Raw genomic sequence first — 15,542 nt, forward strand, 5'->3', positions numbered from 1 at the left:
CAATGTAGCTCACATGCTCCCTCAGTGGCAGCTGCCAAGCCAGCCTTCGCCCATCTTCCAATGCAGATACCAAGTTTTCAGAATCTAAAACCTTTACAATTAAATTCAACTCTGATTTCTTTTGATTTGTACGCAGCCTGGCTGTCATAAAGCATTGAGATCTCTGTTGGCGCTTAAGGAATGATACACTTCTATAACCAACACATAGACATAAGCACCGAGTCCCTGAACTTTTCAGAGGCTCAGTCATAATAAAGTCTAAACTGTTACAATGGACTCCATGAAGTGATCTCCAGCTACTACTTCCATTGCAGAAGAGGTTTAAGGAGTTTCACCTAGAAAAACAATTCTGGGGCATTCAGTTGGACTGGTGCAAATTTTAAGGAACTAGCAGAGTCCAGAACAGAGGCTAAACTAAAAACCATAAATCCCCATGTTGCTCCCATGCTAGTTAATCATGTAAGGCAGCAACACACATAAGGGAAGGAAATTCAAATCAAAGCTAAGCCCACCTCAACCAATTGTGCCCTCAGAGATGCTCCTTGAACAAATCCCACTGCAGTCCCACTTGTAACGCAATGTGCAGCCCTGTGCATGCAGGCAAGGACCATTATGCTATAGCCAAGCATTTCATCTCACAGCCTTTAGATACCACTGGTGATCATGCAATTGCCCTCCTTCTTTAATATCTCCAGGACTAACTGTCTTAATAAAATATATTTTGTGACTGCCTTCAGGCAGCCTGAGATCCACCTGCAGGTTAGGGGCAGCAGCAGTGAGAAGCAAGCACAGCTTGCCTGGAGCCCAGAGTCAGGACCCCTCCTCGCTCACCACAGGAGACAGAAAATAGCACATCTGCATAGATCCTTAATCATCTGCTGTAGCAGCTGCCATCCTACAAATGCATGTCAGCCTGACACAAGGTGCCTCCAGGCTGCTGTTGACCTCCCGAGGTGGCCACATTAGCTCTGGGGAACATAAAAAGCTCATTAGCACCCAGATGTGTCCAGCACAGCCAACACTCAGGGCAGGCACAGCACCTTGGGAATATTGACTCCAACCTTGAAAGCAGCTGTAGGGAGAAGCAACACTGCAGGGGCTATTTTGAATTATTGCCTGCACAAGACAAGGGAGGATAAAAGTGACAATGGAATGAAGATCTGATGAACATCATTTCCCTGCTGTAAATTCTGTTCTCTCTGCTTCCTATGTCTCCTCGCCCTCTATAAAGCAGGCAGATTACCTGAGACAAGATGACTATTCATATGCACCAGGTCACTTCAGTTCAAATTTCCCTGCTAAAGGCCCTCTTGTTTTCCCTGCCAGAACAACACAGAAATCACCCAGACTGTAAAAAAACCCTGCTTTGGCGGGGTGGGGGGTGGTGGTATTAAATCACTGCACCTGAATAACAGGTAGGTTGCACAGCACTTTGTCACCTCCATGCACCCAGGAGGCTTTATTAATTCTGCAGGTAGTAAACTAGAAGCCCAGGATGGGTTGTTCTCCTTTTTCCTCTTGTTTAAGTAACCTGGGGGCTCCACAGTTGCTCTGCAGAGCTCATTAGCACTGTGAGCCCTGAAAGCCAGTGGCAGAGCTGGGAAGCTGGAGGTCCCATCCCAGATACCTTTTACAAAGCAGCAGATAAAAGCCAGGATGCCTCTGCTCTGCCCCATGGCCAGTACGTCTCTCCTGCCACCTTCTCAGCTCTCCTCTGGCCCTCTTGGTTGTGGCTATAAAACCCCAGGGAGGCAGAGCATCACACCCAAGTTGAAACAAAGTGTGGCACATTCCATGGTAGCCTTTGTGCACTGAGCCTCTTTTGGAAGAATTAGAGGAGAGCTAACTACTGGCAGCAGGTGGCACCAAAGAAGAGGAGGATTAAAATGAGCTTGTAGAGGGTTTGCATCCAGCAAAGCCTATTAAGCCCTGAAGCTCCTGTTTATCACAGACCCCTCTAGACCACAGATAAGCTCCTTGGGACTTTCATTTGTTTGAATTGCCTGCGCAGTACAGCTTCGAGGGAGGAAGCATGATAAGAATCTGCGTGCCGGGAGAGCTTAGTTATCTCTGCTTATTGCCATGAGCCCAGCCTGCTTTCCCCAAGCCCCTGTAGGTGCCTCCATCACCAGCGGCATCTCGTTATTAACATCTACACTTGACTAACCATAATGAGCGTTAGCATCATCTTGCTTAATAGGCAGAGATTTTTAGAAACACCTGCTGGAAGCAGCACTTGACCTCCTCTCTCCGAAACATAACTGTCTCGACAACACCCTGATCCCCACCCAGGTACGTAATGCAAGCTACATCATAACACAAGTTTGAAAAATAAGTTAATGATCAACCAAGGGCACATTGCCTATGGAAAGAGGCAGTGTAAAGGAGCTGAGATGCCTGAAATGAAAAATAACAAAATAAAGCAAGCCCCATCACTTGGGTTCTTGTTCAATGCATGCTACAGAAATTTCTTATTTTATACCAAGAAATCCAAGCCCGCATCATGCAGTGCTCTGGGAGAAAGCAATGCAAGGCAGGCTTTTCCCCTATCTGCAGAGAAAATAAGTGATTTTTAATAGAAAAAATATTTTTATTTGGTTTTTAATAGAAACTTTCAAGACAGTTATAAAAAGATTGAAGATAAAAGAAGCTCTTCAAACGCTGCCAGTCAACTCCCAGCTGCACATCTAAGTTGTAAGCCAGGACGCTGTGCTTAGAAACACCCCGTCAAGTTTGCAAGACCTGCCCTCACCCCACCTTAACTGGGTTTCTCGACTAATGACCCACTGTCAGCTGGTTTAAGGCTTCTGACCTTGCTACACATTTCAAAATGCCCCAAGTGAAATTTTCAAGCGCACCGAGAGGTTTGGGGTCACCCCATCCAGCACCTACCCACTTCAAGGTATTCATGGCTACTCTACATCACTCCAGGGAGCTCGATGAACTTTGAGCGGTACCTTTGCTAAGCTTCCCCTCCCTCTACCCTGCATCTTTCCCTAAGGATGAAGTAACACCGACAGTATCTTTGACAGCAGCTTCCAGCAAAATAAGTGGAAGCAGCATATTAAAGAAAGCAGCTGGCTAACATGCTAAAGAGTTTATCCCCTTTGCATTTTCAGTCCTCACTAATTTTAAGCCTTTCCTTCTCAGAGGTCACAACAGTTCATTGACAGCGTTGGGCCCCACCACCAGCACACATTGCAAGGCACTCGGCAGGCTGCTACCCTGTGAGGGAGGCTGGGTGTCCCCCCCCGCCCCTTAAAGCATCCCTGTAGAAACCCCCATTTCCCTCCTGCCCACGCAGGTGGAGGAGACACCTGCATCTGCCACAGGCCTGACTTACCCCAGCCAATAAAGCCCCACCAAACCAGCCTCACCGTCACCTTGCTCCTGTTGTCTTCACCATGAAGAGCCCATACCTCATATTTTCCTTCGTTCTCCTTCTTCATCTTCTCGACGTCCAGCAGAAGCGACCAGACCTGGCCTCGCACCTGAAGTGGGATCCCTTTGTACACCCGCCGGCACATCTGTGGGGAGGGAAATGTGTGCAAGGTTAGCTGGTCCTGCTGGTGGCAGAACAGATTTGCTCCATGGTTTGCTGCTGCGGACCACCATCCATCTGAGCAGGCACCTCAATCAATCACGTCCTCTGCCTGTACTCGTGCAGAGGGGGCATCTCTAATCTGATGGATGAGCTGAGCACCTGCATCCATTGAAGACACCTACTCAGTCAAAATCAGGCCACGTCTCATGCTTTTAACCTTACTGGAAGAGTTGGACATGGACCATCCCCTTTATACGTGGAGACATCTCAGGTGCTTCACAGCAGTCACATTCCATGCACACCAGCCAGCCCCTGGACTTCTCTCAAAGGACGGAAGCAGCACCCTTGGCTTTGAAGTCTTTGATCTGACCTGGCATGGCTATTCTCACTTGGATCCTCAGGGACTGGGAGAAAAATACATTTCCCCTTGGAGAACAAAACTCTTAACATGAGAGGCACAGGGATACGTCCACAGCAATTTTCATGGCTTGACGGGCGGCAGAGGAAACTGGGCTACAATAAGGGCTCTCCCCTGAATGTGCAGGGTACTCCTCAAGCAAGGAGGGGGACTGGGGACAAACGTGCATGTGTTCCTCCTCCTGCCTCTATGCTTTCACTTCATCTCACAGATGCCTCTTCCCTTTTTTCTTGTCATAAAGCCCTCTCTCTCTAAAGAGACCATTAAATTTCAATGGAAAAGAGAAAAGAGAGCTTTTGTTCCATCCCTGACTTCTCTCATTAAAAGAAAAAGCTTAATAAAGAAGAAAAAAAGCCTCGTTTCTGAATATTTTCCATCCTTTCGTTCATCCCACCCGTGAAATGCCTTGCAGCTGCACTACAAAGCCAACCACGGCACTCCTCCAGGTTCCCGAGGACCCTAGGGTATGCTGAAGGACCTGCTTCACGTGCCCAAGCTCCAGCCACAGAAGCGATTTATGTTGTGGCATGGCGATGCCTCAGGACCTGGTAATTCCTTGGTAAGGGACAGAGGTGTCGGATTCCCAGTCATGGAAATGAGCTCAGGGCTGAGCAGTGCAGTGCTAAACCAGGCAATCAACTGGAGCTACTGGCTACAAATGCATCTGACCTCCTTCAAAATCCCTCTTCTCTTTCCATAGGGTGTTCTGCTTCATGCGTTTCAGGCTGATGCAAGACAAGGGCTGCAATTCACAGGGAAGCATCAAGATCCTAGCAGATCTTTTGGACATGGTCGTGCTGTGTTGCCTTTGCATCTCTTATGCCAAGATTACCTCTCCTTTCTGACCCATCTCGCCTCATCAGCTTTTTCACTTCTAGCTTGACTTTTTAAAGCCAGCCTACGCACAAAGTTATAAAGACCAAAACCATCGTCAACCCACCTGGGCTCACAGCTTTCGAGAACACAGACCCATGCTCTTTGTTTCACTACAGTCTGTATGGCACCTATGAAGTGCAAAACACAGCAATGATAGCTCTTGTCCCAGAGGGTTAGCATGAGACGGGACAGGAGGTGGGGTTCAAGTAGACAGGCTAAGGGACAGCAAAGAAGTAACACCACTGTCCCAGTCAAAATAATTATATAAAATAGTTATGCAATAAATGCCAAGACCACCATGTAATACTAGGAGAGCTAGATGTGTGTTAGAACACTTTCCTACCACATTACGGTAAATATTTCAGTATTTCTGCTGACACAGAAAATGTCAGTGTAATGTATCCTGATCCTGTAAGCGTAAGAGACATTCAACATTTAAAATCCCATTCTCAGCACTTGCAAAATGCTTGCTCTGCCCCAGATGTTGCTTAGCACCAGCTTTGAAGGTCCAATGCACAGCCAGGACCATACCCTACAGAAATCCTTTGCAAAATCCTGCCCTCCCCTCTGTACGCACCAAATAAGAATTGCCCCCTAAAAATCATCTCTAAAAAGCATCTAAAAAGATGTCCTCACAGAAGGCCACCATCCTATTCAACAGCATCCCATGTTTTAAGTGGGACATCACTTGGGTCACAACAATCCCATGCAACCTACAGGCTTGGGGAAGAGTGGCTGGAAAGCTGCCCAGAGGAAAAGGACCTGGAGGCATTGGTTGACAGCTGGCTGAATATGAGCCGGCAGCATGCCCTGGTGGCCAAGAAGGCCAACAGCATCTTGGCTTGCAACAGGAATAGCGTGGCCAGCAGGACTAAGAAAGTTTTTGTTCCCCTGTACTCGGCACTGGTGAGGCCATACCTCAAATACTGTGTTCAGATTTGGGCCCCTCACTACAAGAAAGACATCGAGGTGCTGGAGCGCATTCAAAGAAGAGCAACGAAGCTGATAAAGGGTCTAGAGCACAAGTCATATGAGGAATGACTGAGGGAAGTGGGGTTGTTTAGCCTGGAGAAGAGGAGGCTGAGGGGAGACCTTATTGCTCTCTACAACTACCTCAAAGGAGGTCATAGCGAGGTGGGGGTCGGTCTCTTCTCCCAAGTAACAGGCAATAGGACAAGAGGAAACAGCCTCAAGTGGCACCAGGGGAGGTTTAAATTATTGGATATTAGGAAAAATTTCTTCACAGAAAAGGTTGTCAAGCATTGGAACAGGCTGCCCAGGGAAGTGGTTGAGTCGCCATCCCTGGAGGTATTTAAAAGCTGAGTAGATAAAGTGCTGACGGACATGGTTAGTAGTAACTGGGCAGTGCTAGGTTAATGGTTGGACATGATGATCTTAAAGGTCTCTTCCAACCAAAATGATTCTATGATCACTAATTCACCATCTGCACACCCAGGGGAGCCACACCTGCTTGTCCAAGTTCACATGAGGAGGTGTTTCTGGAAGACAGCAAAACTTCACACCGGACAGCATCATCCCCACAACAGAAAGACCGAGGAGATGAACAAGAGATTCCCATTCCCCTAGAGTTATTAAATCAGGACGAAAGAGGTGCAATGCATCAGGAGACACAAAGTGATGGGGCTAGATGAACCACGTCCCCAGAGTGGTACTGGTAAGGTGCCCGTGAAAGCCTCGCTCCTGCAAGCGCTCATGACTTCATGAAGCAAAAGCTGAGATGGGATCAAGGAACTGGAGTATGTACCAATTCAGATAAAAGTCAACAATTCAGAAAAAATTCTTCATTTGCAATGGATTAGGAGAGACTGACTGACAGCTGCCGAGGTAGAAGATGATGCTCAGCACCATGTGAAGAAAATAACTTTGTTTTGAATTCCCAGAGCTGGTATTGTTGGACTTTAATGAGCGCAACCCTCACTGGCATATAGTAAATGTCTCTAATGATTTTCTCCACATGAGAGTGTAGCAGGAAGAGGGAAGTTACAAAACATGCTGAGAAGGAACTGAACTGAAATGGCTCTCTGTTATTTATTCAAAGGCTTTCCTCCTCCCACCGCCTCCAGACATGAAAGTGATAAAACCTCAGAGCTCTGAGTCATGCAGAGGAAAAATGAGCAATTTTCCTTCATCATGAAACTTGAAGGAAAACAGGGAAGTTATCATTAAAAGCAGCATTTACGTTGGGATTAACTGATGGAGGGAAGGCAGCAGGTGATGGCAACTCCTGCTGCATGTGAGAATTAAAAACAACCCTCAAGGTCACCACCTTCTGTCTCTTATAAACCGCTCAGATGGGAAGAGAGCACCTAGACCATGTCCCATACAGACTGACAGACAGACCAACACACGGCAGGAAGAGTGGACATCATCCTGTTTCACAAATGGAGATGATGGTGATCGAAGCAATGGCTCAAGGTGCTGTGTAGAAAGGCTGTGTCAGAGCCAAGGACTGAACTCACAGTGCTTAAAACTTGCTCCAGGTTTTGCCATTTCCTCTCTAGGCTTTAACATACAAAGCTTGTGGCACTGAGGCTATCGTCACTCCATCCCCATCTCTCCCCTCTCCGTGTTTTTTCTTTCCAGTAGATGAGATGGGGAAGACTATAGAAGTACAGACTGAGCTCCATCTTCCTGAATCAGAGATCTCCTCTGAGAAGTACCCAACCAAGTGCTCCAGGTCTTTAGTTAGCAGGGTGGAGTCACTGCCTTTAAACACAGCACATCTTTTTAGTAGTAGTTAAAACAGTGAAATTAAAAAGGGTTTGGGACGGGCGGGATGTTTTTTAAAGCAGAATATACACATTTCAGCCTACTTTCACATTTTGGAGCCTGTCACTGTTGGCTTCTCAGCCACGTGCATGGTCTACCAGGAAGAGACTGCAGGAGCAATGCCCAAATTTGGGGTATGCACGGCAATTTCACTTTCAAGCCTCTCTGTATACCCAGCATACACCTCCAACACACTGAAGTGGGAGGCTGTCCCAAATCTTCAGTTTCTTTTGGGCTCAAAGAGTGATCCTTTTGGAGAGGAAGGACTCCTTCACTTCCTCCACCAGTGATGTGCCAGGGGAGCTGCGCTGTGAAAAATCTTCACCTGGAGTGGTGGGTGAAGTCTCCACCACCACCACCACCCCCCTGGAGAAGAGGACTTCATTTTTGCACCACAAAGCTGGCTGATTGATGATGCAGCCATGCAAGACACTTGGCAGCCTAGACTTTGCTGAGTGTGGCTTTTTTGCTGTACAGATAATGGTTGCTCCCAACTCAGCTGTTGTGTCTGCAGCTGGAGCCTTGGATATGCTGGATGGGGTGCCAGCAGGTCTGCAGGGGCTTCAGCAGCAAAGCAGAGGCAAATTTAAAGCTAATGTGTCGTGGGTGGGCATTTACATTTATTACCAGGGCTACCTTTGGGGGAGAGGAAAATGCTACTTGCCTTTCCATAACTGCAAAAACCAGCAGCTGAAATCACCCTGCAGCTCCCAGGCACAACCCCTTTTCTTTCCCATGGCATTTGCGTGCAGGAGACCTGACTTCAGCCGACCCTGCCATGACAAACGTCTGCTGGCTCTCCCCAGCATTAGCAGATTTTTCGCTTTTGGGGGTCTGTCCCAGTCCATACAGAGCCCAGATTCATCCTAAACCGCTTTGCTGGCATGCACTGGATTAACTGCCCTGCACTCCCATGACCTTAGCAGAGACAAGGCTACCCCTGTACACAAAGACAGGCTTTGCATGAAAACCAGACATCTCTGGCCGAAGACATCCCTCTCTAAAGGTCCCATCCCACATGGCCAGCAGCAAGAAGCAGCTTGCAAATGATGCAGAGGTCATATCCTCTTCCTAGGACTGATACTTCTGGCTGAAATCCACTTATTTCAGGACTATGATGGATAAATTATCGCACTATTGGAGCACATGCAGCACAGCGTCCTTTTTCTCTGCCAAACTGTGCTGCCTTAACTGCGTATACATGGCACCAACCGTTTCCTAACCTTCCCAAGCAGAGTCAAGTTGGGATTTAAACTTGGGTTTAAAACAGCAGTGAAGAGGGCAAAGACCACCTGAGCCTCCCTTGAATTACACAATTTAGCACTTCTTTGCAGGTTTGACATACCTTAACTTTGCAAAGCAGTGTGGTCTTTGCATGGTCTCCTTTATTTTTGTACCCTTTGCCTTGTGGGAGTACAGCCAGGAAAAGGCACTACTGCATCAGTCTAAGCCCCCTGATGCAAGGAGTTATGCCAGTGTCACTTTTTGTTGATGATGCTACTGAAATTAAATCAGATCACTATGAAATGTATCTAGAACAGACACAGAGACAGATCTGATGAGGCAATGAGCACAAGGGCATCACTTTAATCAAGATAATCCTATTTGTTGCTCATCCTGAAACAGGTTATGCCAGGAATGATTTTAGGCGTAGCCAGGCCATCCAGGCCTAGGGACTGTAAGAGGCCCTCCTATTGAAGGGTTTTTGCAGCCTTATCTCCTGTAATCTGTGACTGCCACAATACTCAGACTGCAACCAGCAGCACAAAGGGATGCACACTGGCAGCAGGTGGGTAAACAGAAAGCAAAACCTGCCACGCTCTGGCGATGGCTTATGCCTGAATAAGCTGCTTTCTCACTCACTGACAGGTTGGGGCATGGATGGGCACACAACTTCCGTCCTCCTGCTGACATTTCACAACACAGAAGCTTGAGACAACAACCTAAGGTTGACTAAGATGCTGCAAAACATGACAGCCTGCTTGATAAACCAAGAGTCCTTCTTCAAGCACTCAATATGGTCAGCTGTCTGCCAGCTCCAACACACAAACTGGGACTCAAAAGGTTGGCCCTGAAGTCCAGAAAGTCTCAGCCTGGGAAACAAGATGGGTTTCTACATCACTCGTGCAGAGTCAAAGTCAGGGCAGCTTCCCTGTGAAACTGCATGGAGTTCCTGGAACAAGATTTTTTTCCCCTCTAATAAAGTGCAGTCTATCAAAATGAACATCAAAGGGAAGGCTCCTATCTTCAGTAAGAGTTTTTTTTCCAAAGATGACATCCTAGTCTTTATTAAAATAACACTGCTGTCTTGTGACACTCAGGCTTCCATCACGTCAGTGAAGTGCCAAAAACAAACCTAAAGGAAACGTGCAATGCAGATGTGACTAGCCTGAGTGCTCAGAGAGGGAACAAAACCATCCCACTCTGCTTTAGAAAAATCAGATCAAGGGCTTGTCACATTTACTTTAGACAGAAAAAAACCATAACCATCTGAGGGCCATGACTGATCCCAGCATAAGGTCCTTGAAACACCACATCTGAGCTGCATCCAGCTGTGGCAGCAGGGATCTCCAAGCAGCTTCCACGCTCTCGACACAAGAGCACGGGGTTGCACATCCAGGTGAAGGATACAACCTAATTTTATTATTTTTTTTAAAGCACTTTTCTTGTGCTTCTCAGGGTCTTTGCACTTAACGCTGCCTAGCTGCTCCAATGCACAGACCTTCCTGCCTGCACTTGCACAAGGCAGTGGGGTGTTTGGCTGGACAGGACTGAAACCAAAGCTTCTTTCTACTCCACAGGGTCACCAGACTGCTCCTTCCCTGCTTGGGGCCAAGTGCCACTTCTCTGTTTGCAGGGAAGGGGGATGGCCATTTCCAATCCCCCAGCATGGGGACAATGCCACATCTGTGCCCAAATGTCATGAACCATTTATGAGCTGTTATAAATAACATAATTTATTCCATTACAAGAGCTCTGTGATTTTTCTGACCCAAAGATGCTCAAAACCCACTTGTTGGTCTAGCCCCTTGCCATCCAGTAGACCTAAGCAACTATCGGCTTAGGTCTACTGAGTCGGCTGCAGCGTGCTTAACACACCCCCTAATTATCGGGGTAAATCCAAAAGACAAATGGCAATTGCTACTGCTCCACACCGCCGCCCCCTCCCCCGCCCCGGGTCCTGTCTGTCCCCACTGGCTGACCCAGGGAAGCCAAGGCATGCTAAAAACACTCATCATTACCCATCCCAAACATCCTCCAGGACCTGAAGGAATTCCCTGCACTCTGCTGGAATTTGGTATTTTAACTGACAAGGCCACTAACCAATTAGTGCTAACTTCTAATTAGAAAAACCAAAGCTGCAAGAGAGCCTCTGTTTTTGCCTGCAGAGAAGCACCGATGAACAAAATAATTAGAACCACCCTGAAGTGAACAAAAGGATTATAAAACTCCATGCCATCTCCACTCCATCCCTGCTGTAATGAAGATAAGATTTTGTGTGTTTTTTGTTTGTTTGTTTTTTTTTTAAAAAAGGATGAGACTACAGCTGGTCTTTGGCTGGGTGAACCTGACACCACTCTGGATGGCCAGCCATGCTTGATGCTTCCCCTGCAGCTATGCAGATATCCTCTGCACAACCTTTTAACTGAGCTTATTTCTCCTGAGGACTCTCATCAGGAGCCAGAGGCAATGCAGCCAAACATCCTGCTCCTCCTGCCAAACAAGAAGGCTGCAGAGGCCATGGCAACAAGGTGATGCTGGGCTTCAGCCCTCTCCAGCAGAGTGCCCATAAGCAGAGCAGGTCAGGCGTGATGCTCCTCTCCTTACCCAGCAAGGGTCCTGTCATTGGATTCAAGGGGCTTTTGTTTCAAGAGGTTTCTAATAGGAATACATTACAAATATTATTTATTAAAAACAACTCAGTTTTGTAGTGTCTCCATCCTTGATTCCCACAGATGGGTGCACACAATCTGTCACCTAAGGGGCTTCTCACAGGCACAGCTAGGATCAAAATGCAAAATCTAGGTGATGTCCTAGACAAATAATACTCCCTCCAGGGAGAATTACGAGGAACATCAGGTGGAACGTATTAGTCACATCTCCCCATGCCATTCTGCGGAGACACAGAAGCAACCTTCGGCATGCAACAGCCCCTGCAGGGACCCAGCTGGGCACACTAACATCTCTGCTGTGCTCCCGCTTGCACAGGGAACCAGAAGTGCAAACACACCAGCAGCATTTAGGAAACCATTTTTAAAATTATGCTAGTCAGAACAGGACTTTTACCTCAACTAGTAACCCAGCAACTTCAAGGAAAGATTTAAAACATTAAAGACTAATGGGTAGAGTTAGACAATATTTTCCGGTGACCTCTGGTTTGCTCTATCAACTTTTCAAAAGCCTGACTCATTGGAAGGATGCACCATTCCCACCCCTCCAGACACATGCTCTTTCATTTCCTCCTTACCTTGTCACTATTTCTGTATTTGCCCCATTTCTTCAGCATCTTTAGCCACTTGTCCACACGCTCGATTTCCTGCTGTTTTTGCTGATGCAAGGGGGAAGAAGACAAGACAAATTTAAGAAAAAAAGCCCCAGAAGATACCTCCTGAAAACACAAAACTTCATTCTCTTTAGGTTTAAACTTCTATGCAAAGACCTCACATCAGGGATAGGAATAATCCACAGGTGCTTGCAGAACTAGTAATTTCAACCCGCGATAATTAAAGCAGCACTGGTGAAAACAAGACACACAGGCTTAACATAGAGAAAGCATTTCCAAGAGGAGTATTCCTTGACAACAAAAATCTTTGCAGGTTCAGCTAGCCTCAAATCATGTCTTCGTATCAGATCAGCAGAAATGAGATGCTATTTAGTCCCAGTTAGCAGGATCCTAACAGAGGACAAACTCCCAGCTCAGGGGAGATGAGGATGGAGGTGACAGTTACCTACACTGCTTTCCCCCACCTGTGGGGGGACTTTTCAAGCTGCAGCCGCTGAGCACTGTGCCAAAGCAGAGGGAAAAGCTCCAAATTGCTTTAAAAGGTGCAGGAAGGGAGATGCCTGACCCAGTAAAATAAAAGCTCCAACCGCTGGGCATCTTGCAGAGTTCCCACCTTTGTGCAAGCAACAGGTGCCGGCTGCTTGCTTCGCTTTCACTTGCACATTCATTTCCTCAGAAACCATCCCCCTCCCCAGCCACTGTGATAAGGATCCGATACCCATGACAACAGAGTTGGCAGCTCTCACCTTCTCCTCCAAGGCTGTGCGGGTTGGTAGCTCCTGCTCACTGAAAAGCAAGGGATCACCAGTTACTCTATAGGCAAGAAAGGGTGCAGAGGAGCGTGGGGTGCTGCAGCTCGGGGACCCCCATGGGCACCTGAGGAGATACAGCTTGGGGCTTTGTGCCTTTCCTACAGCTATCCCCAACGAGGAAGACACAGTGGAAGCACCAGCTGAAACCCCACCACCCTATGGGAGCTACTAGGTGCGTAATCAAGCACTGGACATTGGACATTGCTGGAAATCGTGGGCATAATGCTCCTCTTCAATACAAAATGATCAGCAATTAAAAGACAGCCGGAGGGGGGAGACTTCTGGACAGCAATAGCTTCTAACCCCTCTCCTGCACACAAGACACCTACCATTATAAATTTTTGTTTGGATTTGGAATAAAAATAGTTCTTCTAAGCATTCTCCCCAGGCACAGGATGTGCATCTAACTCCTCTGTGCCTCGTTTAGGATGGGGATTTCACAGAATCACACAGAATCACAGAATTTTCAGAGTTGGAAGGGACCTCTAGAGATCATCTAGTCCAACTCCCCTGCTAAAGCAGGATTGCCTAGAGCACATTACTCAGGACTGCATCCAGGCGGGTCTTGAAAATCTCCAGAGAAGGGGACTCCACAACCTCCCTGGGCAGCCTGTTCCAGTGCTCTGCCACCCTAACTGTAAAGAAGTTTTTCTGTGTATTGGAACAGAACTGCCTATATTCCAACTTGTGCCCATTATTCAAACTTGTGCCCATTTCCTAAGGAACTGAGAAAGATCAGATATCTTGTCTCATCTCTTCCTACACCTCCCCAAATCATCAGGTGCAAATGCAAGAGCCTCTCCCTCTGCTACACACTGCAGGCCTCCACAGAGGCACAGTAGCACCAGCCTGCACCTTCTGACACCAGGCTTGTGACGGGAAACCATTTCTGAGCCATGCCTTGCAGCAGATTCAAAGCATCGGAGTATTTGAACATGTGTGGTTGATGGAGGAGGCAAATCTAGTCTTTCCTCCTGCATTTGCGATTGATCAAGCCAAGCCACAGAGTGGCTAATAGGAAAGATGCTGGGTCTGCCACACTCAGGGCAGATGGATGGTTTGCACAGACATGCAGGTAAAGTAAAGGTGAGGGCAGGAGGACTTACTGCAGGAATCCAAACCGGTCTGTAACTTTATACAGTGTGAAATTGGCATCTTCCCATGGGTCAATTTGAGCTCCTTCCTGCCTGCCCTGAAAGCAGAAAGGACACCTGTGAGTCAGCCCCAGCGCCTGCATACCCCCCCACCCCCCCAGGCTAGAAGGCACAGAGCCAGGAGACCAAAACCTGCTCTAAAGAGACAAATACAATGCAGGCCAAGAGAAAAATGCACAAGTTCAATCTATCCAGCATCCCTGTTGTGCCTCTGCTACAGGCTGGGAAGGGCTGTACATCAGAGAAACCAGTGCTGTCGGGCATATGCCATCCTGGTGTTAAAGGAGGACTGGAGCACTGGAAGCCCAGGACCTTTCAGTATCTGTGCTAAGTATACACAAGATCTGCAAGAAACTCTGGGGATGCAGTGACATGGGTTGTGCAGGCAGAAGCAGGTAGGGAGAGCCAGCACAAAGCCTGATGGCATGACTGTTACTAGGGTGATACCTGCAGGGAGGCAAAAGTTCTTATTCGAAACATTCCTAATTAATTAAACAGGTTCAGCCTTAGCCAGCATGTCAGGGAGAAACACAAGGTTGTTACCTTCTCATACTTGGCAACGATCTCCGCTTTTTCCTGGGCTATTAAAGACTCTATATCTTTCTTCATGTCAGAAGCTATAAGGCAAAAAAAAAAAAAAAGGGCGAGGGGGGAGGAGGTAAGTAAATGTGTACAGAGTATGAGAAATATTTTAGGAAAGTGCTAATTGAGAAAATCTTTGCTGACAACTTTAGATTCCCGCCATATCCCATAGCCAAAATTAGGCTGAGGTTGAAAACCCCCGTACAAAGCGTGCATGGAGCTTGCCTGCACACAGCAGGACTGCCAAGTCCCTCCTCTCTGCACGAGGCCACAACTGAATTTGAGCAAGGGGGAGTCTTGTCTGCTAGAAGACAAGCAGCTGTGCCTTTGCTCTTTAGGCACACACATGCCTGTACAAAAGACATTGTGCTTTTAAATCAAGACAGGCACGTCAGCCACAGAGCCCTTTCATTACACAGGGTGCATGCCAGCTGGGTGCTGCACAACATAATGTTCATGTGGATGACAGCAAACCACCATGCTCTTGCCCTCAGCTATGGATGTGAAGCCATGAGACAGTCTGTAGGGGCACGAAGTTTTTGCCCACTGAAGTATGCACGCAACAAGTAAATTAGATGGGTTACCTTCTATACACACTCCCAAAAGAAAAACACCACAGCAGCAAGATGACCACAGAGTCCCGATCTACTCTGAGATTGACCAGTCTTGGTCTAAACAAGACCCAGTCTAGCTACCTGAGGTCTATGCCCACTGCTCTGCTTCATCACATACATACGAGCAAGATAACTTCCCACATCAAATGCGACTTGATTGTTGTCTTGTACAAGCCCAAAGGAGATCCTCCGTGTCAAGCCATTAACTAGTTTTTCGCTGTTCATGGAAGAAAAGGTTGATCTAACAC

At 47.4% G+C, this 15,542-nt stretch overlaps 1 protein-coding gene across 1 annotated transcript in view; it reads right to left on the reverse strand.

Moving 5' to 3' along the window:
• LOC104290303 overlaps positions 1–14,709 on the reverse strand; it is a 24,595-nt gene extending 9,886 nt beyond the window's left edge. Inside the window, exons 1-5 of the mRNA XM_009889390.1 lie at positions 14,642–14,709; positions 14,051–14,136; positions 12,879–12,918; positions 12,097–12,177; positions 3,420–3,527 (exon numbers count right to left, since the gene is read on the reverse strand). Of these exons, the coding sequence (XP_009887692.1) occupies positions 3,420–3,527; positions 12,097–12,177; positions 12,879–12,918; positions 14,051–14,136; positions 14,642–14,707 (381 nt within the window). The 5' untranslated portion in view covers positions 14,708–14,709. The remainder of the gene's footprint in view (positions 1–3,419; positions 3,528–12,096; positions 12,178–12,878; positions 12,919–14,050; positions 14,137–14,641) is intronic.
• Between the last annotated feature and the right edge of the window lie 833 nt (positions 14,710–15,542).

This window comes from Charadrius vociferus, unplaced genomic scaffold (assembly GCF_000708025.1).
Source record: "Charadrius vociferus isolate BGI_N301 unplaced genomic scaffold, ASM70802v2 scaffold467, whole genome shotgun sequence".
Lineage (NCBI taxonomy): Eukaryota > Metazoa > Chordata > Aves > Charadriiformes > Charadriidae > Charadrius > Charadrius vociferus.